The 26289-nt window shown below is 38.5% G+C and overlaps 1 protein-coding gene across 1 annotated transcript in view; it reads right to left on the bottom strand.

Moving 5' to 3' along the window:
• Positions 1-971: 971 nt before the first annotated feature.
• tmtc3 (transmembrane O-mannosyltransferase targeting cadherins 3) overlaps positions 972-26289 on the bottom strand; it is a 45266-nt gene continuing 19948 nt past the window's right edge. The window contains exons 7-15 of the mRNA XM_056251007.1: positions 21622-21874; positions 17726-17874; positions 17515-17635; positions 17178-17289; positions 15404-15507; positions 11879-12048; positions 11029-11255; positions 2501-4286; positions 972-1493 (exon numbers count right to left, since the gene is read on the bottom strand). Of these exons, the coding sequence (XP_056106982.1) occupies positions 3421-4286; positions 11029-11255; positions 11879-12048; positions 15404-15507; positions 17178-17289; positions 17515-17635; positions 17726-17874; positions 21622-21874 (2002 nt within the window). The 3' untranslated portion in view covers positions 972-1493; positions 2501-3420. The remainder of the gene's footprint in view (positions 1494-2500; positions 4287-11028; positions 11256-11878; positions 12049-15403; positions 15508-17177; positions 17290-17514; positions 17636-17725; positions 17875-21621; positions 21875-26289) is intronic.

Genomic DNA, 26289 nt, shown 5'->3' with positions numbered 1-26289 from the left:
GAATTGGACCCTAATCTAAAGTGTGACCAGATCATTTTTTATTCTTTTAATATTAAAGAAAAGTTAGAAGAAAAAGTTATAGATTTTTTTAAAAGTGCAAAAAATGGTCAACCTATGACCCACATGCAATAATATAAATCATGTTAATTACAACACTGAAGGTTTTATAAAATTGCAAATGCTTAACAATACTCATCAAGGACTTAGTCTGACCATCTTCCATAGTTTATCATCTCCAACAGCTAATTTTCGTTCCTCCTCCATAGGGCATGGACCAGTTCATGAATTCTCAAACCAGAGACATGGCCATTTAAAATGTAATCAGGCATTTCCAATACAAAAGAGTCATTGAGCCTTTAATCCAATAATATAAATTGTGCTCTCACATGGACTAAAAGCATAATCATATTAAACATCTTGTGTGATCAAATGTCAATGTGATGACAATCTTGTTTTTTAAACTGGGAGCTCTGCAGACGATTTAAAGCTCAAGTTTCTGTGGTTTAGTCTCCTCTGCCTGCCAGATTCTGTGCATAATTACGTTTGCGACGGATCTCACGGTTTTTCAACAAATCCTAGTTATGGGCCTTCCACTCTTAGCATAAGCCTATTTCCACAAAAATCTGGCAGCTTGAGTTAATGGGTTACACAAATATTTGTTAATTACCAAGATCAATATCATGCCAAATTGTTCAACAAATGCAAGTACCACTTGTTTGCAGCGCACTTCATTGCGCACATATCACATTACAGCGAGCACTATTGCAACACAAGCTCAATGCTGAAACCTGAGGCCTTGACAACAAGTTAAATGACAGTTACAGCCTTTGGGTAGCACACGAGTCAAAGGCGTGGGTGAGTAATTTTGGACCGGGTGGATTTTGCAAATCGAAAAAATTGATCAGGTCTCTGCGTTGGCTTGTTTGCAGCTGCCAGAATGCATAAAAAAAGTGGAATTTATGAGACATTCCTGATGTAAGTTGTTTTTATTGGAAAACCATAGGTCCCACCACCACTCATAAGTCAAACATTAGTCCAAGTAAAAAAGCAAATACTATAAATCAAGATGTAAGAAATGGGATTTGGTGTAAAAGCACAGCATGAGTAAACATGAGGAAAAGGTCCTAAAACATCATTAGGACTCAAGCTGAAGCCGAGGGAAACTTGAAATATGACATATCACATACAGCTGAATGAAAGTTGCGTGAGATGATTTAGTGGGAAATGAACCTCTTAGAGAGGTGAACTCCTAACACTAAATATTTTAAAATTAACATGATACAACCATGTAAATCTGTCCTTATAGACTATCAAACTTACAATAAAATAAAAAAAGATTTAGATGCACAAGTTGCCAAAAGAAAGAGCAAACAGGTGTAGTTATCAGGCTTCTCACTCAAGTTTTATGGTTGATCTCAATTGGCAAAACAGCTGATAATACTGTGAACTACTTGAGTCCACTACTTAATCGGATAAGGGCAACCGTTATGCTACTTTAAGTGTCGTTATTTAATGCAACAAAATAACACCCCAGAATTTTCCTGTGTTAATACCGCTAGCTCTCAGGTTGCTTTTTTTTTTTTCCTGTGAAGATCTTCAAAAAGGTCAAAGGAGATAGAAGATATTTCAGGGCCTGCCTTCAAAGTAAACAGTAAAACGACGAAAGGATTCCTGCGAGAGCGCATGGTTGTTTCAGCTCCACAGGAAACCATATGCCCAACTTGACTGAGCACAACATATGTATCTGCAGCACATTAAAATACTGAAGTAACACAGCGGCGTATAATCTTAGCTTTTAAAGACGTGATTGATTCTTTTCAAAAACAAAGCTAAAAGAACCCGCAAAAATGTTGGGCTAACACAGTGATGTTCTCCATACAGTTCACCAAAAAAATGACTATTCTGTCATCAATTTTTTTTCAAACCTTTATGAATTTCTTTCTTCTGTGGAATACAAAAGACGACATTTTCAAGAACTGTACTGTTCGTTCATGTCAGTGCAATTGCAATGGATGGAGACTGGAGTTTCAAAAAAGCAACATTATAGGTTTCATGGTCCAATGACTACATATGCACCATATGTGAAGTCTTTTGAAGTCATATGATAACTGTATGAGGAACAGACCAAAATTTTAGTAATTCATGGAAAATCTTCCAGTGAGCTGTAAACTGCTTTGAGTGTGTCGTTGGATCAGCGACTCAAGCAAATCACTCACAGAACTAGATTGAATGCTTAATTGAAAAGATCAGATTCAAAATGATGGGTCAATCCGACATCACTAGTTCTCTTATGAACTTGCCTAGGTGAGCTTAAGTCAGGATCTTCATTGAATAATTTAAATTGGTTTTTGTTAGTCGAACAAAGCTATTGCACAGCTCAGAAGTCATATAATGCTTTTGCATCATTTATAACAGGAGGTGTAAAAAAAATATTTTATGTTGCAGAGAAGAAAGTAAGTCATACAAGTTTGAAATCACATGAGGTTAAGCAAAGAATGACAAGTTTAATTTTGGGGGAATTAATCCTTTAAATGAAGGTTTTAAGTTTGTTCTGCTTAATGCTTGATTTTAATGTTATGGCTTAGTCTTTGTGGGGAGAACAAGAAACAGAGCTAAAAGCAGCAGAAAACATAAAAAATAAAAACAAAAAGTCCAAATAAAAAGCAAAGTCTGGCTCTGCATGACCAATCTGTGAAATCAGTAAGAGCCCAAAGAGAATGCAAGCCATATTGAAAAATCCCAGAAGCCTTCAAAAAGAGGGCTGAGGAAGGGAGGTGACCCTAATTCATAATTAGATTATGTCAAAGGATATAATTAAACACTGACACCATTCAGCGTCGAGACTAAAATAGCAACAATAATGACATCAACAAACAGCAGCTAAGAATTGGAGGAAATCGGTGATGTCATGCAAAGAAGGGGAGGGGTTTGCTGATCTAAAGTCCAACAGCCAAGTGACAGACCACTCAGAGGCCCTGCTTTAAAATAGGCTGGCTAATATATCAACATTTTATTTGTGATTATGAGTAATACTTGCCAGTGGTAAGTTAAATCAATACACAAAAGTGACAAAAACTAATCCAGTGACTCAAATATAGACAATCATAAATAAACAATATGGTAAAATACGATTTTTTTTTGCAGTTTCTTTAAAAAAAGTACCTAATTTTGTGCTTTTTCAGCGCATGTTGTGAATGCACATCTGGTTTCCTTTTTCAGCCAAACAGCTTTACATAATTAAAGCAGTGGGAAAAGGAAGTATACCGCACCTTATATATATATAAAAAAAAAAACCAATCAAACAAAAGCGCAACAAGACATGCATAAACAAGGGCTCAATTTGTGGAGGAAAAACAGGAGTCTCGTTCTTGCGCTTTAAATAGTTATATATAAAAATAGTGTGGTGGTTGATGAACAAGGTTAATCGCTGCTTAATATGCGTTCAATCTCCTCCAGTCTCTTCAAGGCAGCCGCCCTTTTCTTTTCTATATCTTTAATCTCTTTTGTGGATTTGCTGTTAGTCCTCTTGTCAGGCTGGCCTGCATCCAAATTCTTTGATTGGCCGTGGCCCTGGCCGCTGACGCTTTCTGTGAGGGAGGATTTCCTCATATTCTTCTCTTTCCTGGCCCCCTCCCCTGCTCCTGAAGCAACTCCTTGCCCTTCCTCCTCCTCTTTTTTGTCCTGTTGATGTTGCTCTTGCTCTTTGTCTGCCACACTACTGCCCTCTGTCTGCACAATTGGCTGCCCCGCGGCACTCATGGCGGCCATTTTGTTGCGTACAATGGCGAGGTGCCGTCGAATGTACTCTTCGTGTGGGGCCATAGCGAGCGTCTCTACCAGACAGCGTTCGGCGCGCTGGAGCTCCCGTTCTTCGAAGTACACCACGCAGAGGTTGTGCTTGGCCTGCACGTTGCTGGAGTCCATGTTTAAGATGCGTTCGAAACAGGCCTTTGCACCACGTGTATCCTTGCGGTGGTTCATGAGGATGTCTCCCTTGAGGATCAGGCCTTTGACGTGCTCCGGGTGGTACCGCAGCAGCTCCTCAAGAACTGGGAGAGCATCCAATTCACGTTGTGATTGAGAGTAGAGCAGAGCCAAGTTAAACAAAGCACTGCGGAAGCCGGGTTGCAGTCGAATGGCCTCCTGCATCCAGCGCTCGGCCTCTTCATTCTCGTTCGCATCCATCGCCAGCATGCCCAGGTTGAAGTAGCCGTTAGCATCATCCGGCTCCTCTTTCACATAGGTGAGAAAGCGACGGTTTGCCTCTGGACGAAATTTTGCCTCACCTAAAAAGAAAAAAATTAAGACATAGGATTGGTGCAAATGTTACAGATAGAACTCTACTTAAAAGTTTAGAGATTAGACTAACCATTTGATTTGATTTTGGATTTAATCTGTTTTGGTACTTATTTTGTGGAGAAAAAAAAGTGTAAAGGACAAGAAACTAGGGATGTCAAATGTACCAGTATTTCAGTTCCAAGTTGAGACCAAAATAGTTGGAAGAAAACAGCAACACCACAAAGTTATGCCAAAATACCTTTTGTCGAGTATCCTTGCTGGCTCAATTAAATTAGTTACATTAAGTCTTAAATGAACGTAAAGAGAATGTGTAACAGATCCGCATAACAAACCATCGCTTTCTCAGACATCTGCAGCAAGTGACAGCAGCCTAACAAACCCGCTTTTGTCTATCATTAAGGATAATCAAAGAACAAAAGAAAAAGAGAAAAATCACTCACTGATCTTGACTGAATAATTTTTGTAGCTTTAATAAATTAATCTATATTTAATTTATGCAGTGAAGAGTTTGATAACTTTATTTAATTTCTGTATATATCCTACCTACACTGTCCCGTCAACTGTCCCGAGCATTGTTCACATTCACACAAATTTGCATTTAGAATTCATAGTAATGTTACTGGCCAACTGGCGATTGATACCGTTTCATATACTCGCCAACATCGCATTTGGCACTTGCAGAGAGTTCATTTAAGGCCTTTTATATATATTTATATACTGTATATATATTAGGGGTGTAACGGTACATGTATTCGCCCCCCGAACCATCACGGTTCGGTGCATAGTCAGATGACGAATACACATTAGTCACAGGCGATCCACACTCCAATCCAGAAAGGGGGCATGTGCAGTAATGCAACACTGTTTGCTAACCACCACAAGAGGAAAAAGAGCAGAAGAACAACAGTGCATGTGTGAATGACTTGAGTGCTTGAAAACAAGTCCTCTAGTGTGCATGCGTCGAATGCGTCTCTGCGCTCACTGACAAAGGAGTAGGGCTATACTTTGAAAGGTTTGCGCACTCTACTGTGCGTGTAACGGAACGTGGAAAATGAAGTATAGGAGGGTTAGGCTTAAAGGTTCCATGACTTTTTGGATGCTTTATATAGGCCTTAGTGGTCCCCTAATCCTGTATCTGAAGTCTCTTTCCCGAAATTCAGCCTTGGTGCAGAATTACAGCCAATACGAGCCAGTCCCTCAATGAGATTTCCTTAGGACGTGCCATTTCTGTGTCTGTAGCTTTAAATGCTAATGAGGAGGAGAGAGGCGGGGCAAGGTGGAGGGTGGGGTTGTGGCCTTGACCAGCTTGCGGCCACAGTACCATACGCTAATGTTTACAGTGGATATAGACACGCAGTCGTTCAAGCTTTCCAGTTTGACCCAGAATCTGATCCGGATGGAGAAGCACCTGAAGAAGTTGCAACTCAGCGGCTACAGCAGGATGTATCCGAATGGTTAGTTTAAAATATGGTGTCTGGATACGGTACTTTAGTTGGTTGGTTTATGTATGCTGTTACAGTTATTATCATGTAGCTAATGCTAGCCTACGTTGTTGGCTTTTCATGGTGCTCTGATTTGCTATCGTTCTAAAGCTGTATTAGCATCTATATCAGTAATCTTTGTAGTTTAGAGAAGACTGTACTCTGGCTAATTTTTTAATGACAAAGTTCTCCATGTCCACGTATATTGAAGTCATGTTACACAAACCATGATTTACTCCTGAAGATTTACCACTACTCAACACCTGCTTGTCCACTCTGTCATATATATATATATATATATATATAAAATATCAGCTATAGACACTAATCAACGCCACTATGTTTAGTCAGACCTCTGCCATTATTACATCTAGGTTTTTGGATAGGTGCCGTTGTGATGAAGGAACTAAAAAAAGACTTTTGTGTTCATTTGTACATCCAAACACTGAGCAACTGCCATGCCATGCTTTGCTCGTTTGCAAGCCATGATGTCTCTCGAGGAAAAACCCATATCGAGCTTGCACGGTCGTAGCTCATTTTCTCATGGGCGGGCCAAATTCTCTGGGCGGGCAAAGCACAGAAAGGGGAGGTAACCTTTCCCCGTATGACGACATATAGGGAAGATTCCAGATTGGCCCATCTGAGCTTTCATTTTCTCAAAGGCGGAGCAGGATACCCGGGGCTTGGTTACACCTATCGCCATTTCTACCCACTGGCCATAGGCAGGCTAGGGGAACTCATATTAATGTTAAAAAACCTCATAAAGTGACATTTTCATGCCATGGGACCTTTAAGCTTTGAATGTTTAAATATAGTTTACTGGAGCAAATTGTAACACTCCTAATGCACAAGTTTTATTTTTTTATTTTGTACTTTTAGAACATGAGATGCTGTTCAGTTTTGTAGCTGATTGTGACCAAATACCTTCTTTTTTTTATCAGGCCTGCAAAACAATATGACCTATGCAATTCTGTTTACTGCTTTGTGCTTAAAACACTAAAGGAGGCTGTACTGTACCAACTACCTCAGGGAGACCAAATGCCGCTAGGTGGAACAAACTGTAATTAGCACTACTGTCATGTCAAAATAAAATAAAATAAACCTGGCATTGTGGATTTTCTGCTTTTTCCAGTTACACTTTAGTTTAGGGTCAAATTCTCACTATTAGTTGCTTATGAGCATGCATATTATTAGGATATTGGCTGTTTATTAGTATATGTAAAGCACATATTAATGCCTTATTCTGCATGACCTTATTCTACATCCCTCAATCCTACCCCATGCCTAAACTTAATAACCATACGAACTAAAATGCAGTAATTGGGGGTTTGAGGCAAAAGTCATAGTCAATAGTTAGTTAATGGTGAGAATTGGACCCTAAACTAAAGTGTGACCATTTTTCCTATTTCCTATTCTGTATTGAACCGTGTCCCCAAAACCAATGTATGTACCGAACCGTAACTTCGATGTACCGTTACACCCCTAATATATATTATATGTCCATAATTATTATCACAATAATGATGCTTAAGTTAAACAAATTATAATTTAATAAATAATAAATATTAATATTTACTGCAATAAATTATCAATATAATTATAATAATCTTATCTTTAAAAAGAATCGATAAATTATTAATATATTATTATAAATTATAAGTCCTGTCTTAAGTGACTGTAAACAGGTGGGACAAAATTAAATATAATTATAAATAACAATAATTGTAAAGGTAATTATAATTATTAATATATTACAAATTATAAGTCATGTCTTAAGTGACTGTGAACAGGTGGGACAATTTTTTTTTATAATTAATAACTTGATCATTGTAAAGGTCATTTACAAATATTGTAAATGATTATGTTGTCTTATGTGAATGTAAAAAAAAAAAAAAGATTCTGTTATAATTTAATCATGTTGTTCCAATCCATATGACTTTCCATATGAAAGTTATTCACAACAGAATGTACAAACTTTTCCACACAATGAAAATGAATAGGTTTCTTTTTTTGGTCTCCTTTAACGTTTCAATTAAATTAAGGAGTGTTCAATAGCATATTGGCTTTTACTGGTATCAAGTGATTAAGTTTAAAAAAATAAAATAATAATAATAATAATTATTATATTTTAATAAAACAACCCAAAAAACAAATGTGAAGTGAGTAATGTTACCAGATGTCCCCGATTCTGCAAATCTTGTGAGCAACTAAAGTCAATTATATTCAAACATCACATACCCAAAATATAGGGTATTTAGATTGTTAAACCATTAACTAGGTTTATGCATTTTAAGTCATGCCATGGTCATCATTTTTAATAAAGTCTTATTAAATCAGTGTCCTGTCCGAATTATGAAGCTTTCTTTTTTTGTTTGGAGTAATATGTCAAAAAGCCTGCTATCTGTGGTATTTTGGCTCTGTTTTTTGACAAGATTTACCTTGTGCACCATCCTATGTTGCAACAATAAGGTCAGAATGAGGGTAAGGAGTGTCGGTCAGCTTCTTATTACCCCATGAAGACAGTTCAAAATAACTGTAGGCCAAAAGTGGGGAAACCGTGGAAAGCAGGTCTGATTTAAAACAAACCTGCTTTTATTTGAAAACCAATATGGATGGGTATAACTACAAAACCAAATGCAAGAATAACAGTTGTGTCAAGCAGGTCTGTGAATTGATCGCAACATGCTTCCTCAGTCACATGATTAAACAGTCTGAACAAGAGGCCTAATACCATGTGCAAATAGAGCCGTTGTATTCGTTGTATTTACATTGCTGCAGCGTAGGTGTGCTAATCTCAGAAAAATGACAAACTAATGCTGAGCTCGAACTGCATGAATCCATCAGTCTTTTCCTGCTATTCAAAGTTAAGAGTGAAAAAAATGGCATAAAACTCAAAGTTAGGGTCAATGAGTCAAATTCAATTTAAACGTATAGCTGCTGGATCAAATGCTAACATTTTCAGGCATGAGAACATGACCAAAGTAGGTGAGAGGTTGCTGCCTTCCCTTGAGGTGGCACGCAAACAATCCATAGGTTAATAACTTGGCTTGTCTAACCTCATGTGAATCAAAAACCGCTTTCACAGAGATTATTATTGAGCACCTTAACGTTTCTTGTAAGGGACCTAATGTTTTTTAAAGCTCAGGTCTGATAAATAAAAAATTAGGGAGTGTATTTTGCAACCTTATTACTTCAGAACCTAGTGAGCTTTCTAAACATCCCGACGCAAACGCTGTTTCAAAAGGTGGGTCTCATAGCCAAAGATGCATGATCAAATTCAAAGGCATCATAGCATGTAGGGATGCACAATATATCGGCCACCATATCGGTATCGACCGATATATGTCTATTTTTAATGTTATCGTCCCAATAAGAAAAGTTGGCCGATGAATTATGGATTATTTCCTTCAGTTAATACACATTAAATGCGCCCTGTTCACCATGATGGTTTTGAATTTCTTGAAATATGATTGGAATCATTTAAAAAAAATATGCGCAGCGCAAGTCTCTCATATAGGCTACATAAAACTATAATGAGAACATTATAATTGTGTGCTTGGGACATGGCTTTTAATGGTGAGACTTTTGTTTTTGTAATCAGGCTCTCAAAAATTATAAAAAAATTGGATTTAGATGTATCGGCCAATATACACTCACCTAAAGGATTATTAGGAACACCTGTTCAATTTCTCAATTAATGCATATATCTAATCAACCAATTACATGGCAGTTGCTTCAATGCATTTAGGGGTGTGGTCCTGGTCAAGACAAATGCCAAACTGAATGTCAGAATGGGAAAGAAAGGTGATTTAAGCAATTTTTAACGTGGCATGGTTGTTGGTGCCAGACGGGCCGGTCTGAGTATTTCACAATCTGCTCAGTTACTGGGATTTTCACGCACAACCATTTCTAGGGTTTACAAAGAATGGTGTGAAAAGGGAAAAACATCCAGTATGCGGCAGTCCTGTGGGCGAAAATGCCTTGTTGATGCTAGAGGTCAGAGGAGAATGGGCCGACTGATTCATGCTGATAGAAGAGCAACTTTGACTGAAATAACCACTCGTTACAACCGAGGTATGCAGCAAAGCATTTGTGAAGCCACAACACACACAACCTTGAGGCGGATGGGCTACAACAGCAGAAGACCCCACCGGGTACCACTCATCTCCACTACAAATAGGAAAAAGAGGCTACAATTTGCAAGAGCTCATCAAAATTGGACAGTTGAAGACTGGAAAAATGTTGCCTGGTCTGATGAGTCTCGATTTCTCTTGAGACATTCAGATGGTAGAGTCAGAATTTGGCGTAAACAGAATGAGAACATGGATCCATCATGCCTTGTTACCACAGGCTGGTGGTGGTGGTGTAATGGTGTGGGGGATGTTTTCTTGGCACACTTTAGGCCCCTTAGTGCCAATTGGGCATCGTTTAAATGCCCCGGCCTACCAGAGCATTGTTTCTGACCATGTCCATCCCTTTATGGCCACCATGTACCCATTCTCTGATGGCTACTTCCAGCAGGATAATGCACCATGTCACAAAGCTCGAATCCTTTCAAATTGGTTTCTTGAACATGACAATGAGTTCACTGTACTAAAATGGCCCCCACAGTCACCAGATCTCAACCCAATAGAGCATCTTTGGGATGTGGTGGACCGGGAGCTTCGTGCCCTGGATGTGCATCCCACAAATCTCCATCAACTGCAAGATGCTATCCTGTCAATATGGGCCAACATTTCTAAAGAATGCTTTCAGCACCTTGTTGAATCAATGCCACGTAGAATTAAGGCAGTTCTAAAGGCGAAAGGGGGTCAAACACAGTATTAGTATGGTGTTCCTAATAATCCTTTAGGTGAGTGTATATCGGTTATAGGCTTACAAATATAAATAATAAATATCGGTGCATCCCTAATAGCATGCATATTTTACAGAGAAGGCAAATCAAAGACTTCAGCTCAGTAGAAAAAAAAAAAATCCAGGATGAAACGAGAAAATTTACTCTGAAAACTTTACTTTACTTTTTCTGAAAAGTATCGATGAAAAAAAGCTCTGTGTTTTCTTTTGTCCTAATATTTGTGTGTATGAATTGTTATGCTTTTTTTGTATATAGCACTGCTACAGTAGTTTTATCAACATGCGAGTCACAAAATCCTGAAATGTATCAATAAAAATAGCTTTCCAAATTAGTTGCTTATGATGGTTGGGTGATGGCTAATTTAATTGGTTTAAATGGCCTTTGCCCACACACCTGACTCTTGCATGAGAAGTGCGGAGTTGAATAGTGCCAGTTTGTGCCGTGGATTCAGGTCCAACGCGCGATTAAAGTTTCTCAGAGCCTCTGAGGGGTCCTTCATCTCGATATTGACAATAGCCAGATTGTACCAGAGGTCTGCATTGGTATGGTCCAGCTCCAGTGCTCGTAGGTAGGCTTCCTTCGCCTCACTGGGCTTGTTCATTTTCAGAAGAAGCTCCCCTCTGAGTTTTGAGAGAAACAAAAAGACATTTTTGGAATACCTCTCACAGGACACCTTGGAAATCTAATACACATGTACAACAAGAAAGATCAGTTTCTTTAAGCGATATTTTCTTAGCAAATAGTTTGAGTAATACAAAGGTTTAGGTTTAGATTTTTTCTTGGGTTAGCTTTGTTAGTTCGTGAGAACCAAGGCATTCCAGTAAATCCACTTTCAATAGCTTATCTGATGAACATTTCATTTACAGGATGAGACATGTAGAGAGAAATCACAAAGTGTGAAGGCTAAGTCCATTTTCACTTTATGCTAAATGTAACAAAAACAGCAAACTCCGATACTCATTTACTATGGCATGCAACTTCAGCTCATATCTATGAGAAATGTTTTCTTAGGGATAGCAAAAAAATCCAGGATGGGTGTGAAATTGTAAGACACAGATGCTCAATTCTTTTACAAGATCGTATCTCTTGAACATCATCCAGTGTACACATGGGCTAAAAAAAATTCTCATCAAAGCCAAAATACTGTCTGAACTACAACACATTCAGTTTAATTTCGCCCTGTCAGTAAGTTAGCAAGTTTACAAACACATTTTTGACCCTGTCAGCATGAACGGAGACTTGCCGACTGATGTAGGCTTGCTTGAAGTCTGGTCTCATGCTGATGGCCTGTCTATAGAGTTGGTCGGCTTCCTCCAGGCGAGAGTCATTCGCCCGAATTAGGTTAGCCAGGTTAATGTAGACGTTCAGATGGTTGGGGGCCACACGGGTTGCATACTTCTTCCCTGGAATGATCTGCCAATGTGTTTTGGAAAGATCAGCCAAGGTTGTAAGCATTTACATATACATACATTTGACTCAATCTATAACAATAATATATTCAGTAGGCCTATGTTCCTTCTACATTCCAACATGAAATATAGACCCAAGTGAAGTTAAAGGCCATAAGATTGGTTTCAAGAAAATTGGTCAAGACGTGGATGGAGCATTTTTAAATAGCCAATATGCTTTAGGTACATCACAGCTATGAACCATAATTTGCTACTTGCTAATCTGCTGCAAATGATATTGAGGGGCATTCTCTTTCCAGAGAGCATCTGATTGGACAAAAATATGTGCAGGTCAGGATTTTCAGGTCAGGTCCATTTTCCTAGTACAAAAACATAGTACATTTTGAATGCGTACAGTGTTCAAAAGTTTGGGGTCAGTAAGGTTTTTTTTTTCCAGTAAGGGTGTATTCACACCTGCCTTGTTTGGTGCGATTGAATCGAACTCTAGTTCGTTTCCCCCCTTGGTGCGGACCGTTTGGGCAGGTGTGAATACAGCAATCGAACTCGGGTGCGGACCAAACAACCGAACCGAGACCCAGCTGAAGAGGTGGTCTCGGTACGGTTCCAAACTAACTCTGGTACGGTTCGTTTACGGTTTGAACATGAACCGACCCAATTGCAAGAAAGCACTGCGCCTTTGAGTTAACAGGCTTCCGTAGTCGGAGATTTTGGCATAATGGTTTGTGTTATTGTTGTTCAAGTGCGAAAGAGAATTCCATTCCGGCGCGCTGTCTGGCCACACGATACTGTTGCGCGTCTTTCTGCGCGTCGTGTGTGCATCATTGGAATGGAATGAATGAATGATTGTGTGCATCAGGACATTCACATACAGAGCGTTCTCTTTAGTCTAATCGCGCATAGATGCAAAAAAGGTTTTGCAGTTCATATAATGTAACGATAGTTACAATACAAGGATGATGCTGCGTTAAACTGGACAAACTTAATCGCAAGCGTTAACATTGACAGCACTTGTTAGCAGTATATACAATAAGAATCTCATTATTTGAATGTGTGAACATAGCCCCTCTCTATGAATGAAAACTTTATACCTTATCCGTCTTCTGCGCAGTTTCTTCATATTGCGTTCGTACAGAATAACACAAAATTAGTAAAATAACAAATATTGCAGTACGAAATATCTCCATGCTGAGCCTTTTTTGCACTTCCTGATTTCCCTACTTGAGAATCCTTGTCCAATGAATGGACGACCTTAGCACACGTGTGGTTTTGTTTACAAATTTTGGTTCACTTGCAAAAAGAGCAGTGTGAAAGCGAACCGTACAAAAAAAAAAAATTATTTGGTCCGCAAGTGAACTATCGGACTTTCCTGGTGTGAATACACCCTAAGATTCATAACTTTATTCAGGAATAGGGTAACCACCGGGACAATCCCAAAATAGAGAGCTTTGTCGCATGTCCTGCATTTTATTTTTTAATAATTAAAAAAAATGTGATTGCCGTTTAAAAATCCATTTGTACAGCTGTCATGTTCTAGCTAGAGCCGACTTTTTACCTACTAGCCTGTTATTTAGGGTGTATTCACACCAGGAAAGTCCGATAGTTCACTTGCTTTGGTCCGGACCAAATAATTTTTTTTTTTTTTTTTTTTTTTTTTTTGTACGGTTCGCTTTCACACTGCTCTTTTTGCAAGTGAACCAAAATTTTTAAACAAAACCACACGTGTGCTAAGGTCGTCCATTCATTGGACAAGGATTCTCAAGTAGGGAAATCAGGAAGTGCAAAAAAGGCTCAGCATGGAGATATTTCGTAATGCAATATTTGTTATTTTACTAATTTTGTGTTATTCTGTACTACGCAATATGAAGAAACTGCGCAGAAGACGGATAAGGTATAAAGTTTTGATTCATAGAGAGGGGCTATGTTCATAATGAGATTCTTATATACTGCTAACAAGTGCTGTCAATGTTAATGCTTGCGATTTAAGTTGTCCAGTTTAACGCAGGTATTTAACTATCGTTACATTATATGAACTGCAAAAGCTTTTTTTGCATCTATGCGCGATTAGACTAAAGAGAACGCGCTGTATGTGAATGTCCTGATGCACACAATCATTCATTCATTCCATTCCAATGATGCACACACGACGCGCAGAAAGACGCGCAACAGTATCGTGTGGCCAGACAGCGCGCCGGAATGGAATTCTCTTTCGCACTTGAACAACAATAACACAAACCATTATACCAAAATCTCTGACTACGGAAGCCTGTTAACTCAAAGGCGCAGTGCTTTCCTGCAATTGGGTCGGTTCATGTTCACACCGTAAACGAACCGTACCAGAGTTAGTTTGGAACCGTACCGAGACCACCTCTTCAGCTGGGTCTCGGTTCGGTTGTTTGGTCCGCACCAGAGTTCGATTGCTGTATTCACACCTGCCCAAAAGGTCCGCACCAAGGGGGGAAACGAACTAGAGTTCGATTCAATCGAACCAAACAAGGCAGGTGTGAATACACCCTAAGTTTACATTTAGTAGACTGAATAGGTCATTTAGAGTAAAACACATTGTATCACTCGAACCTGGGCAAATTGAGTGATAGTCAGAGCCGGTTACAATTAACAGTTATCATCCACTGTGATAGCACATAGACTTTCAAACTAATGTAAATCAATTTTACATAGTATAATAGTAGTAAATTTACGTTTCAACAAAAATATTTCGCAGCACAAATGTTTTCAACATTGATAAAATTTAGGAGTACATGGGCATATAGATGAATGCAAATGGACTAAAAGCCACAAACTATTAGTTATTCAGCATTTGTTGCCTTCTATTTGTAGAAAAGAGTGAGATAAGAGAAAAGGTGGACCGAGATCACAGACCTTTTAACAGTCCCTGTGAGCCAATAACTCACAGGCCAAAACTTCCCTTGGGTTAAATTATGATCATCTTCAAAATTACAGACGAGCTTGTTGGGTTTTGTAACATTCAGGCAGTGATAGTTTATCACTTGATGCAGTAGGAGAGGACAGGAGGAAACAGGTTCTCTTGTGACAAGACTAAGTCGTTTCTGAACTGCAATGAAAACTACTAATAAACACAGAAGGCTACTTAGAAGAGTATTATGGTTGGGCGATATATCTAGCTTGATATAGCTAGGCAGTCGACAAATAACATGGTCATGTTATTTTATTTTTTTAAATCAACAATTTATACAAATGTATAGGTAATTTCTGTGCCACTGAGCAGAATTGCTAAAAAATATTGAAAAGTAAAAGTATTTCATCGTTTATATCAAAGTTTGTTGACAATCTAAATATATAACAAAATATCTCCTTTTTTTCCTTATATGGGATTTTCATACCTGTGGCATAAGGGATTTTGCGATTAGATATGCCTCCTCTGCCTCTCTGGACCTGTTTAGGTTCTTGTAGGTTCTCCCAACGTTCATGTGGGCCCCAATATCATCTTAGAAGAGGACACATGTTTAGTATAAGTCATAAATCAAGAAAATAGTACAGACTAAACGTCAAAGTTTACAGAGTACATGGTGGAATGTGAATTATATGGCTCGAGTGCAACAAATTATAACAGTTACAAGGCAGCTGACCAGTTTAATACACATTTGGGACGAGAAATCGGCAGGAAAGACTGGGAGGAGGAAAAGCACCTCCTGTGAAAGCTTCTCCCTTTACAAGCTTTTTTAGCCATGTGGCCCACGTAACCTCGAACAACAGAGAGCTAATCATTAGTGTTGGTAGGTTTCGATGTGTAAAACTGATAATGCTATCAGCATTTTCTGAGAAACGTCTAATCACACCGAAGCGGTACAGAATTTTTTGTTATGAAAAGCAAACTGACGCGTATAGATAGCCTGCCCAGGATTTCCTAGTCCATTAATGTGCTAACAGAGTTAATCTTGGAAAAACACATCTTGGGTGGTGGATCTCTGAAGTCATGTTAGCTCAATAAACCAACATAACTTAAACAATTAAAGTCAATAGTTTAATGACTTCGGCAGCCACAGTCGTCTTTCTCACAGGTAGCCTGACAACGATACAGCAGAGCCAATACAAAACCTAGATCCACATCTTCTCGCATCAAATCCTTAAATCCACATATTCTCAAGACACTTAAGTGCGAAAGTAGTTTTATAGGCCAATGTTTTCATACAGTCCCATGAAATACTACATAAACTACTACTTGTTAGATTATGCACAATTTGAAATTGTCCTTACCAAAACGCCTCCAAACTTATAATAATAAAGGCAGAATTTCCCACACCTCCCTAAAACAACATATCCAATGGAGAGTTTTGCTTAAAATAGGCTAATTTTATTTTTGAAAGAACTGTTGGAAATATTATGAATTGAAGTCTTTTTAGTGTTTTGCGTCTGTGGAAAACAAAATCCTTCCCAAAGACAAACTGTCACTTGAAAGTCAGAATGAAAATATAATTGACCATTTATTTTCTTACTGGTCTTACTGTAAATGATCCATTGGTGCATGTTATCCCTCCTCTGCCCCAAAAGGTTTTTTCATGATCTTAAATTAAAATGCAACAACTTGCTCTTCCTCTAAAACGACTTTCTTTTTCTGCTGATGTCATTAATTACTCACTCTCATGTCGTTCTAAATCCATAAGACTTACATTCATCCTCATAACACAAATTAAGATCTTTTTGATGAAATCTGAGAGTTTTCTGTCCCTCCAATGACAACAAACAACTGAAACTTTGACGCTTCAAAAAGTTCATAAAGAGATCGTAAAACTAATCCACATGAATTGAGTGGTTTAGTCCAAAATTTTCTGAAGAGAATCGATTGCTTTATATGATGAACAGATTTAATTTAGTCTTTTATTCACATTTAAACATTCATCAACTCACACATCAGTTATCAGTTAAACAGAAGCTCAATTCAACAATTCAATCTGTTCATAAAGCGATCGAGTCTCTTCAGAAAATTTGTGACTAAACCGCTCAATTCATATGGATTAGTTTTATGATCTCTATAATTTAATTTTTTTTCCCATATTGAATATCCTGTTTCACGCAGAATTACGTGAGTGAAATGATCATGTTTACTTTAAAGATGCTTAGGTAACCTTAAAATGATTACCTGGTTGAGTCAATTACCTGGCTGCACTCTTGTGGCCTGAAGAAAGTATCTCAATGCTCTTTCATAACTGTTCTGATTCTCCAAAGCATGTCCGACATTGTTCCAGAGTTTGGCATTGTTCCTGTTCACCTGGAGGAAAACAATTTTAAAATGTTTCAGGCATGCCAGGCTAAGATTACTGATCATATTTTCCTGACATCATTTCATTGTACTCTTGTTAACGTCTGGACTCCTCCTTTGATATAAGGCAGAGAGCTGGATTTATTCAAAGTAATGGTCTCAAAATAATATGTATGAGCCTGTGGCCAGATAAGCATCTATAAATGAATAATGTGTCCTTGGATTTGTTCATACTTTCAGTGCAGATGTAAAAAGCGTGTATTCGGACTCCCAGTCCCAGTTTCTGTTGAAAGTCTTCAAGGCGTGTGTTGTTATAAGAACTCCCACGAGCAACCAAGACATTTTCTTTAGGCCTCTGGATAACATCACAAAAACGAGAGAATTCGTCTCTGAACAAGTCACTCAAAAGGAATAAAGTATAAGGATTTGTTCAGAGGACCTTTACCCTCTTTGGGACAGGAGTTTGAATCCATGGGCCACCAAAACACAAAATCCCATGCTGGGAACATACAGGACCCTTTCGGCTACAACAAAGCCCACAGGGAAAAACAGGTTGGATGCAGGGATGAAAGGAAGGACGATCAGAGACAATGCCTAAAGGAGACAAAAAGACCAGAGAAATAATACAAATATTTGTATTAAAGGAATAGATCAATTGCATACACATTTGTTGCTTTCAAAGGAAGTGAATTAATAAGTTAATAAAAAAGGAAAATAGTTCTGTGCCATTTTCCACACTTTCGCAACCGTGAATAAACTATCTAAAAGCACAGCTCATATCTTAGAATTGGCTTTATGCACAGCTGCACTACTTCCTGAATTTCAGCCAGCTCCTTTGTTTCCTGTCTGCCATTATTGGACAAACTGATTAATCCAGGTGTGCCTGGCCTCAGTAACAATAATCAGGCACACCTGGATTAATCAGTTTGTCCAATAATGGCAGACAGGAAACAAAGGAGCTAGCTGAAGTTCAGGAAGTAGTAAAGCTGTGCATAAAGCCTATTAAAAACAAAAATTGTATTAATTGTTTATTGATAAACTTTGAATCATTGAGTTGACCAAAACTTAAACCAGTGCATTAGCAAGGGAGCAAAAGAAGCAATCAGTACTTTATTCAAAAATATTATAAGAAAGTCACGAAAGAAGTCAGGTTTGATACAACATAAAACTTTTTTTTTTTGTAAACTTGCATTAAGATGTCAAGGTATAAAAGTTGATGTCTAAAAGTCTCACTGACATCAGAAGTTTGTGCAAGCTTCGAGATTTTTTTATTTAACTAATCAAGACTATCAAGCCTTTAAACACAGTCCATATCCCCATACAGAAAAGTGTTCAGTTGTTTTGTCCTCTCTCTTTGAAATCTAATGAAAGGAAGAAGAAACGCCAGTTGCTCTGGCATCCAGTCAGGGATTTGTCTAAGTGGCCACCCTGAGTGGGCACAAAAATGACCCAGTAAACTAAGAAATTCCATAAGCAAAAAAATCTTGGATTTAAATGTTCTCATTGTTTGGTTCAGACAAGCTTGTGCAGGTCTGAATGCTAATCACTCTGGTTTCATGAAGCTTTGTCTGAAACCAAGACCATAAGTTTGATTAATCTGGAACTAAACCCAATTATACACGATTGACCTGTAGAACAAGTGCAAGAAATCTACAGAGCTATGTAATCACGATGGTCCAATTTCTCTGAATGGTGATAATGTTCAAACAAATATGATTGATTAAACAAAAATGAGAGCATGTAAATGCAGTGCTCCTCAAACATGGTCCTTCTCATCAAAACCACAAGCAAACACGCCTGTCTTGCACAATGCATGCCAGGCCGCAAGATGTAAGATTGGGATTATAGGTTTTATTTACGAAAAGCACCTTATGACAAGGTGATGGATCAGGATTTTTTGAAACACTGAACCGCTGCAAGGGCACAGCCCTTGGACACCCTGTTTTGAAGAACAAACTAATTTTGTTTTGTCTAGCTACGGCTAATCTCCCCCATTTTTATCAGCAGAAGAGTCACTTTTCAAAGCACGCTCAAATGTATTAGTTTTATCGTCAAGTAAACCACAGGGTGTCATATAGAGAAGCCTTTTTTTAAATCGCACCATTCCAAAAAAACAGGGGCGTTTATCTTGCATTGTGCGGTCTTGAAAGTGAATCGCAGAAATTGGTTTTGGCAGCAGCTTCAGAGTACGTCAAGACCCAAACCGTCAGGCGTTGCTTACGTAGGGGTGGATTTAACAGAGCCGAAAGCAGCAATACAGGGAACATCATATTTATCCAATTTGCTTGATGCTTCAGAGGCCAAAATCAATCATGATGAAAGAAGTTTCTGCACAAACAAAAGCTTTGTCTGTGGTTTTCATCAGCTGCGGTGCTGTGTGCTGTTTGGTTGCTTTGGAACATGCAAAAGTCGGAAAAAAAACTTCACAGTCAAATTAGCCAAACTTTCACAACAGAAGTGTTTCCTGTTTGCTCAGAGTGAGTGTCGAGGGTCTGCGCACAGGGAATCATTAAAATAACTAACCATGGCCAAATAAAACAGATTCGGACCAATATCCTCATGCAACCTGTTCTCTGTCTCCTAACCACAGCGTCTTTGCGCATTGTCCGCTAATGATTTGTGCGGTCTCGAAGGGCGGCCTCTGCCAACAGAGCGAGGAAGTTCACCAAACTCTGTTGACAGCGCGTGGAGACGCGGATGAAGGATTCTAGCCACTGTTACACAACAAACGAGTGGAGAGCTGAGCACACAAGACAAGGGGATTTCAACTGTGACATTGTGAACTCTTGTGGAATCAGTCAGTGATTGAACATATGTAGACATCAGAGCTGCAGTGCCAGACTATAAGACGATAACATCTTTTATGGCGGATGGAAAAAACACGGCTCTTTTGGGCTGTAAATTGAGAAGAAGAAAATGTTGTGTGAGACTAAACGTTTAAAAACATGGAATAGTTGCAAAAGTTCAGTGAGGGGGAAATCTGTGTGTTCAGACAGATGACATTAATCATTCACTGAGAGTTGAGAAAAAAAAAAATGGTCCAGAACGTACTGCACTGTGGGTATGAAACAGTGTGAACAATTTTTAAGTGCAGCTTTTAGACTTAAACTCAAAAATGAATACCCTGCCCCATAAATGTACCATTTTGGGTTATAATTACCATCTGTTTATAATGAAAGGTTGTGACGCACATGCATTTCTAGACATCAAGTGCCTTCTTTAACTTCGATCTAGTTAAAACGGGCAATCGCCTTTTCGATTGAGTCATGAGCTACTTTTAGTTTCCACCAAATTGCCCATAAGCTGAAGCAGCCTGAAAAAATACATCTCTTTAGAGTGATTTGAGCTTAAATAGCAAAAATTATGTTGTCAGATTGTATTACTGATTTGATGTGATTGAAACATAATCCTAACAAACAGGATCCAAAATTTATTTACTCGCCAAGCACCAAATGAGAGTAAAAACTGGCTTTGAAAAGCATGTAAAATGGAGTAGTGCACCAGTTGGGCAGAAACTTAAGGAACTGCAATATAGTACGTTGTCTGAAGTGACACAATCGATTCAAATCTAAACAACACATTTGTACTCGAGTTGAAAAAAATCCATGGGAAGTTTATCTAGGATGCCTAAAGTTTATTTTCACATACATAGAAAATTCCTCAAATTAAGGGACTAAAGTGAAATATGAGGAACATCCACAATGGGTTTTAAAGGGGGTTTTTTTGTGCTACACTCTCAAAAATAAAGGTTCTTTAAGATTCAAGTGTATAGAAGCTGTTCTGCCAATTGCCAACATAGAAAATAGCTGTGTGTGACATTGGCCAGATGGCCTTTGAGTGGAGTGACTTGCATGAAAGGGACTTTAAGAGATACCCAGCAAGTTTCCAATAATTTGTAATCACCATCATGTTCGAATCCTGTAATTGGTGTGATGCCATTGACGCAGATACCCCTCACATCACTAGTTCTTTGATTTTGATTATTTGAATATGATCGTTTTTAACTATGATGCATATTTAATGGTTTACTTGGATTCTGGGAAACCAGTTCATGTGCATGGGTCATCCAGTATGGATGAAAACACCCCTAAATTGTTTCTGACAGACTGCAAATGAGGAAGGTATTATTTCAAAATGTTTTGGAATAAACAATTTCCTCTGTGTTTTTCCTATGCGTTTATATAGACAACCGTTAAAAAACCCCGAAAGAATCAGCATCTTCTCATTTAGTTTGTGGTTACAGACATGCGTCTTAACTTAACAAAAAGTTCCAAATAGATCCTCTTGTTCTTTCAAATCACACATAATCAAATTTCCCATAAGCCCCACCCACAAACGTACCATCATGACGATCTTGGCAGAACTGTGGCCGTCCCAAAGGCTGTGAAAAGCCAGGAAGCTCAGCAGACCATAGAATACCAACGTGGCAAGGTTGCGGGGGTCCAGTAGGGACTCCACGAGGGGAATAGTGCCCATCGTCCAGTCACAACACAGCTCAGAGGGGTTGAGCAGCAGCCAGGCGTTCACTGGCAGGAGGTAGTTGAAGGTCAGCTGCCTGGTCGGGGTGGAGCTGACAGCAGCTGGATTATCAAACCTGATGATAGATGGGAAAGAATTAATGACTTACTCCTCTCCATTAAGACATACCGTACCAAGAGACACTATCCATTTGGAAAAGGTTGCATTGATAAGAGGAATACAGATACGAAAATACTGGTTTTATGTTTCACCTAATCAATTTACTAAAAAAATGTTCTACTAGCTTAACTTATTTTCAAATGTTTACTGGAGATTAGTGCAACAACCTTTGTGTTTCATATTAAGTTTAAGGCAATATTTATAACATTGTACGGCATATTTTTAAATATTTTTTATTTTCCCTTCAGCTATCCAGAATGGCTGGAGAAATACTCTAATAATTGTTTATTACTGTGCAAGTTCAAGAGCTTGTGCTAGTACTGTGCTTGTGAACCATTAACCAATATCATAAATATAATTACATGGGTCAAAGTTCAATAGATCACAACTGTGCCACATTGTCTAAAGATCTGAACGCCTGAAGAGAACTGAACACAACTTGAATTCTTAACATTTTAAATTCTACACTATTCAGTAGAGCTGCACGATTAATCGTTAAAAGATTGTGATCTCGATCCAAACAGCCACGTGATCACATCTCTAAATGACAACTAAATTCATCTGTGTCTATGAGACGTTTAAAGACCCACTCCGATGAAAATAATGTTTTTCTAGGTGTTAACATGTTCTTGTGGCATTTTTCTGATGTTAGAGGACATATCTTGAGAAAAATAAGCTCAAAGTTGTATTTCTACATTCAAATGGTTGTGAATCAGTAGTAGACGCAGAAATTCCGGCTAAAATAGACTGGAGTTGTGACGTAGTAACTCCACTGGGCGTCTCCACACGCGACGTCTTGGAGTGAAATAATGATCGGTGATCGGTGATAACTTTGATTAACTTCGAATAATAATAATTAACGTGTATATAATACTGTTGCCCCACCGGTATTGGGGGTGTAAGCTAGCGGGAGAGACAGAGCTCTCAGCAACGGGCAGGGGGAGGGTCGTCTCCGTGCCAACGGCTCCGCCCACAACGCAGAGGCGAATTGCTAATGAGCTACTGCCGCTCTGCTGAAGCGAAGTCCCAGAAAACGGCACAGGTTTTGTGATTTTGGCTAAAAATGGCATAATCATAATTTAAAGACCACTGGGAATGTTTAACCCTCTGGGGTCGGCGGTCTCGCCGGCGATACCAGCTCACTTTTTTCCTTATCAGTGCAAAAGAGACTCAAATTACTCTGTTGATTTTGATCTTACATATAAGTGTTGTACATCATTCGATCCTGTTAAGTTTGTATTTTTTTTGTGGAACCTCCTAATAAAAACAAAGTGTTGTGCTTTTCGCCTAATAAAGAAAAATAAACATGATGCGCGTTCTGCGTTCTCTCTGTCAGTGAAGTCCATTCTGAAACGCGTCCGAAAAATCAACTGTAACTCTGCAAATACTCAGTCAAACAAGTATACAGGCACACAGGCATGAAGCCTCAATTATCTTCTTTTAAATGAAGTAATTTATATAAAAAAACAAATTTTCTCATTTTATGTAATCTGTACGAAAAGAGAGAGATGATAGTCGTTCTCGTCTCAGCTCATTAAAGTTAATTTGACCACGCCCACGGAGTGCGCGCTCTATTCAAACACAAATGCTCTGAGGCGATCCACGCCCACATCGGCTGGATAACCCACCGAAAGAGACTCAGATTTACGACGCTGTGAGGAACAATAGTACTATCTTAATAATAATCCTGGAAAAAATTACCTCAGAAGTAGGCTACAGGTAGTTTCATTTGGAGGAGCAACGGATCCAGCCGAGGAAATAGGTACATTCTTTATTTTCAAGTGCTTTGTGCTAATCGCGATATGGAATAGTGTCTGTAAACAAAAAGACTGTTTGAATCGCGTTTTTGTGTGTGAATGAATGAACAGCTTTTACCTAACTATATTCCAATACTGAGATGAGTAAAAATCGACTGAAATATGTTGAAATAAAATATTGTTGTATAAGCAACGTATTAAACTGCAAATTAACATTTATATGTCCTAATCATAAAAACGATGTTACATATGAAAGACAAGATGTCGTTTTTACTGTAAAATACTGCCACATCAAATAAGCTTGTTTGCTAAGATGTTATTATAGTGTTTGTTCGATTGTAGGCTATATTCAAACTAATTAATCCGCAACTGTGAAATATGTATGATAAAATGTATACTTTAGTATATAATACAAAGAAATATTACATTTGAAATATAGTTAAAATTTTAATTGTTGTTGTAATTGTAACCTTTTTATTAAAATAGCAAAAATATATGTAGGCTACATATAAATAAATCTTAGGTAAATCTTAAAAGCTCAATATAAGCCTCCTCTTTAAATTATTTGTATTGTGTTTTATTAGTGACACATTTGGGATACATTCCCAAACTTTCTGTAAAAACAGTATGATAATTAACTGCACAATTACTAGAAATTTTTATATTTGATATTATACAATTTGCAAGCACAATTTGAAAAATAAATAAATAATTGGAACTGTGAACCAATTTTGTATTATATATATATATATATATATATATACACTCACCGGCCACTTTATTAGGTACACCCGTCCAACTGCTCGTTAACACTTAATTTCTAAGCAGCCAATCACATGGCGGCAACTCAGTGCATTTAGGCATGTAGACATGGTCAAGACAATCTCCTGCAGTTCAAACCGAGCATCAGTATGGGGAAGAAAGGTGATTTGAGTGACTTTGAACGTGGCATGATTGTTGGTGCCAGAAGGGCTGGTCTGAGTATTTCAGAAACTGCTAATCTACTGGGATTTTCACGCACAACCATCTCTAGGGTTTACAGAGAATGGTCCGAAAAAGAAAAAACATCCAGTGAGCGGCAGTTCTGTGGGCGGAAATGCCTTGTTTATGCCAGAGGTCAGAGGAGAATGGTCAGACTGGTTCGAGCTGATAGAAGGGCAACAGTGACTGAAATAACCACTCGTTACAACCGAGGTATGCAGCAAAGCATTTGTGAAGCCACAACACGCACAACCTTGAGGCGGATGGGCTACAACAGCAGAAGACTCCACCGGGTACCACTCATCTCCACTACAAATAGGAAAAAGAGGCTACAATTTGCAAGAGCTCACCAAAATTGAACAGTTGAAGACTGGAAAAATGTTGCCTGGTCTGATGAGTCTCGATTTCTGTTGAGACATTCAGATGTTAGAGTCAGAATTTGGCGTAAACAGAATGAGAACATGGAACCATCATGCCTTGTTACCACTGTGCAGGCTGGTGGTGGTGGTGTAATGGTGTGGGGGATGTTTTCCTGGCACACTTTAGGCCCCTTAGTGCCAATTGGGCATCGTTTAAATGCCACGGCCTACCTGAGCATTGTTTCTGACCATGTCCATCCCTTTATGGCCACCATGTACCCATCCTCTGATGGCTACTTCCACCATGTCACAAAGCTCTAATCATTTCAAATTGGTTTCTTGAACATGACAATGAGTTCACTGTACTAAAATGGCCTCCACAGTCACCAGATCTCAACCCAATAGAGCATCTTTGGGATGTGGTGGAACGGGAGATTCGCATCATGGATGTGCAGCCGACAAATCTGCGGCAACTGTGTGATGCCATCATGTCAATATGGACCAAACTCCCTGAGGAATGCTTCCAGCACCTTGTTGAATCTATGCCACGAAGAATTGAGGCAGTTCTGAAGGCAAAAGGGGGTCCAACCCGTTACTAGCATGGGGTACCTAATAAAGTGGCCGGTGAGTGTATATATATATATATATATATATATATGTATTGTCATTGCCTTCTTGTGGCTCAGTGGCACACCTGAATGAAAGGCTCATTAGTATGCAGCCCCATTATGCACTCATTATGCGGGCCCATTGTCTTCTCAGGTGTGAATCACAGCAGGTCACACCCCTGCGCATATTGCCTTTCCAAACAAAAAGTGTCATTTTTAAATTTAAACCAATCTACTGTTTTATGTGAATGATAAGGCAGGATGATTTTCAGATCATTTTGAAGAAAAAACTCTAGGCGACAACATCCATTAGTCAAAAGTCTTGTGGACACATATTTAGTATGTGTTTTGTGGCCTTATTTCAGAAACTTTAAGTTTTAGTTTTTTCAATAACCACGCATAAACAATATTCTCTCAAAAATACAAAAATGTACATACATGTTGATAACACATTATGGTAGCCCTGTTTGTGCTAAATAGAGTGTAATTACACCTTTGCCAGTAATATGTTTATAAGCAACTGAAAAAAGCACAAATGTCAGAGTATGTCAAAACATCTCAAGGACCCCAAAAACACCTTGGACCCCAGAGGGTTAAAAATAGCTCAAAATATGATCGGAGTGGGACTTTAACAAGTACGATCTTTGTACGAAAGATCGTACTTCA

This window comes from Rhinichthys klamathensis, unplaced genomic scaffold (assembly GCF_029890125.1).
Source record: "Rhinichthys klamathensis goyatoka isolate OS25496 unplaced genomic scaffold, OSU_Roscu_1.1 h1tg000076l_1, whole genome shotgun sequence".
Lineage (NCBI taxonomy): Eukaryota > Metazoa > Chordata > Actinopteri > Cypriniformes > Leuciscidae > Rhinichthys > Rhinichthys klamathensis.
This window is presented reverse-complemented; position numbering and strand designations above follow the sequence as displayed.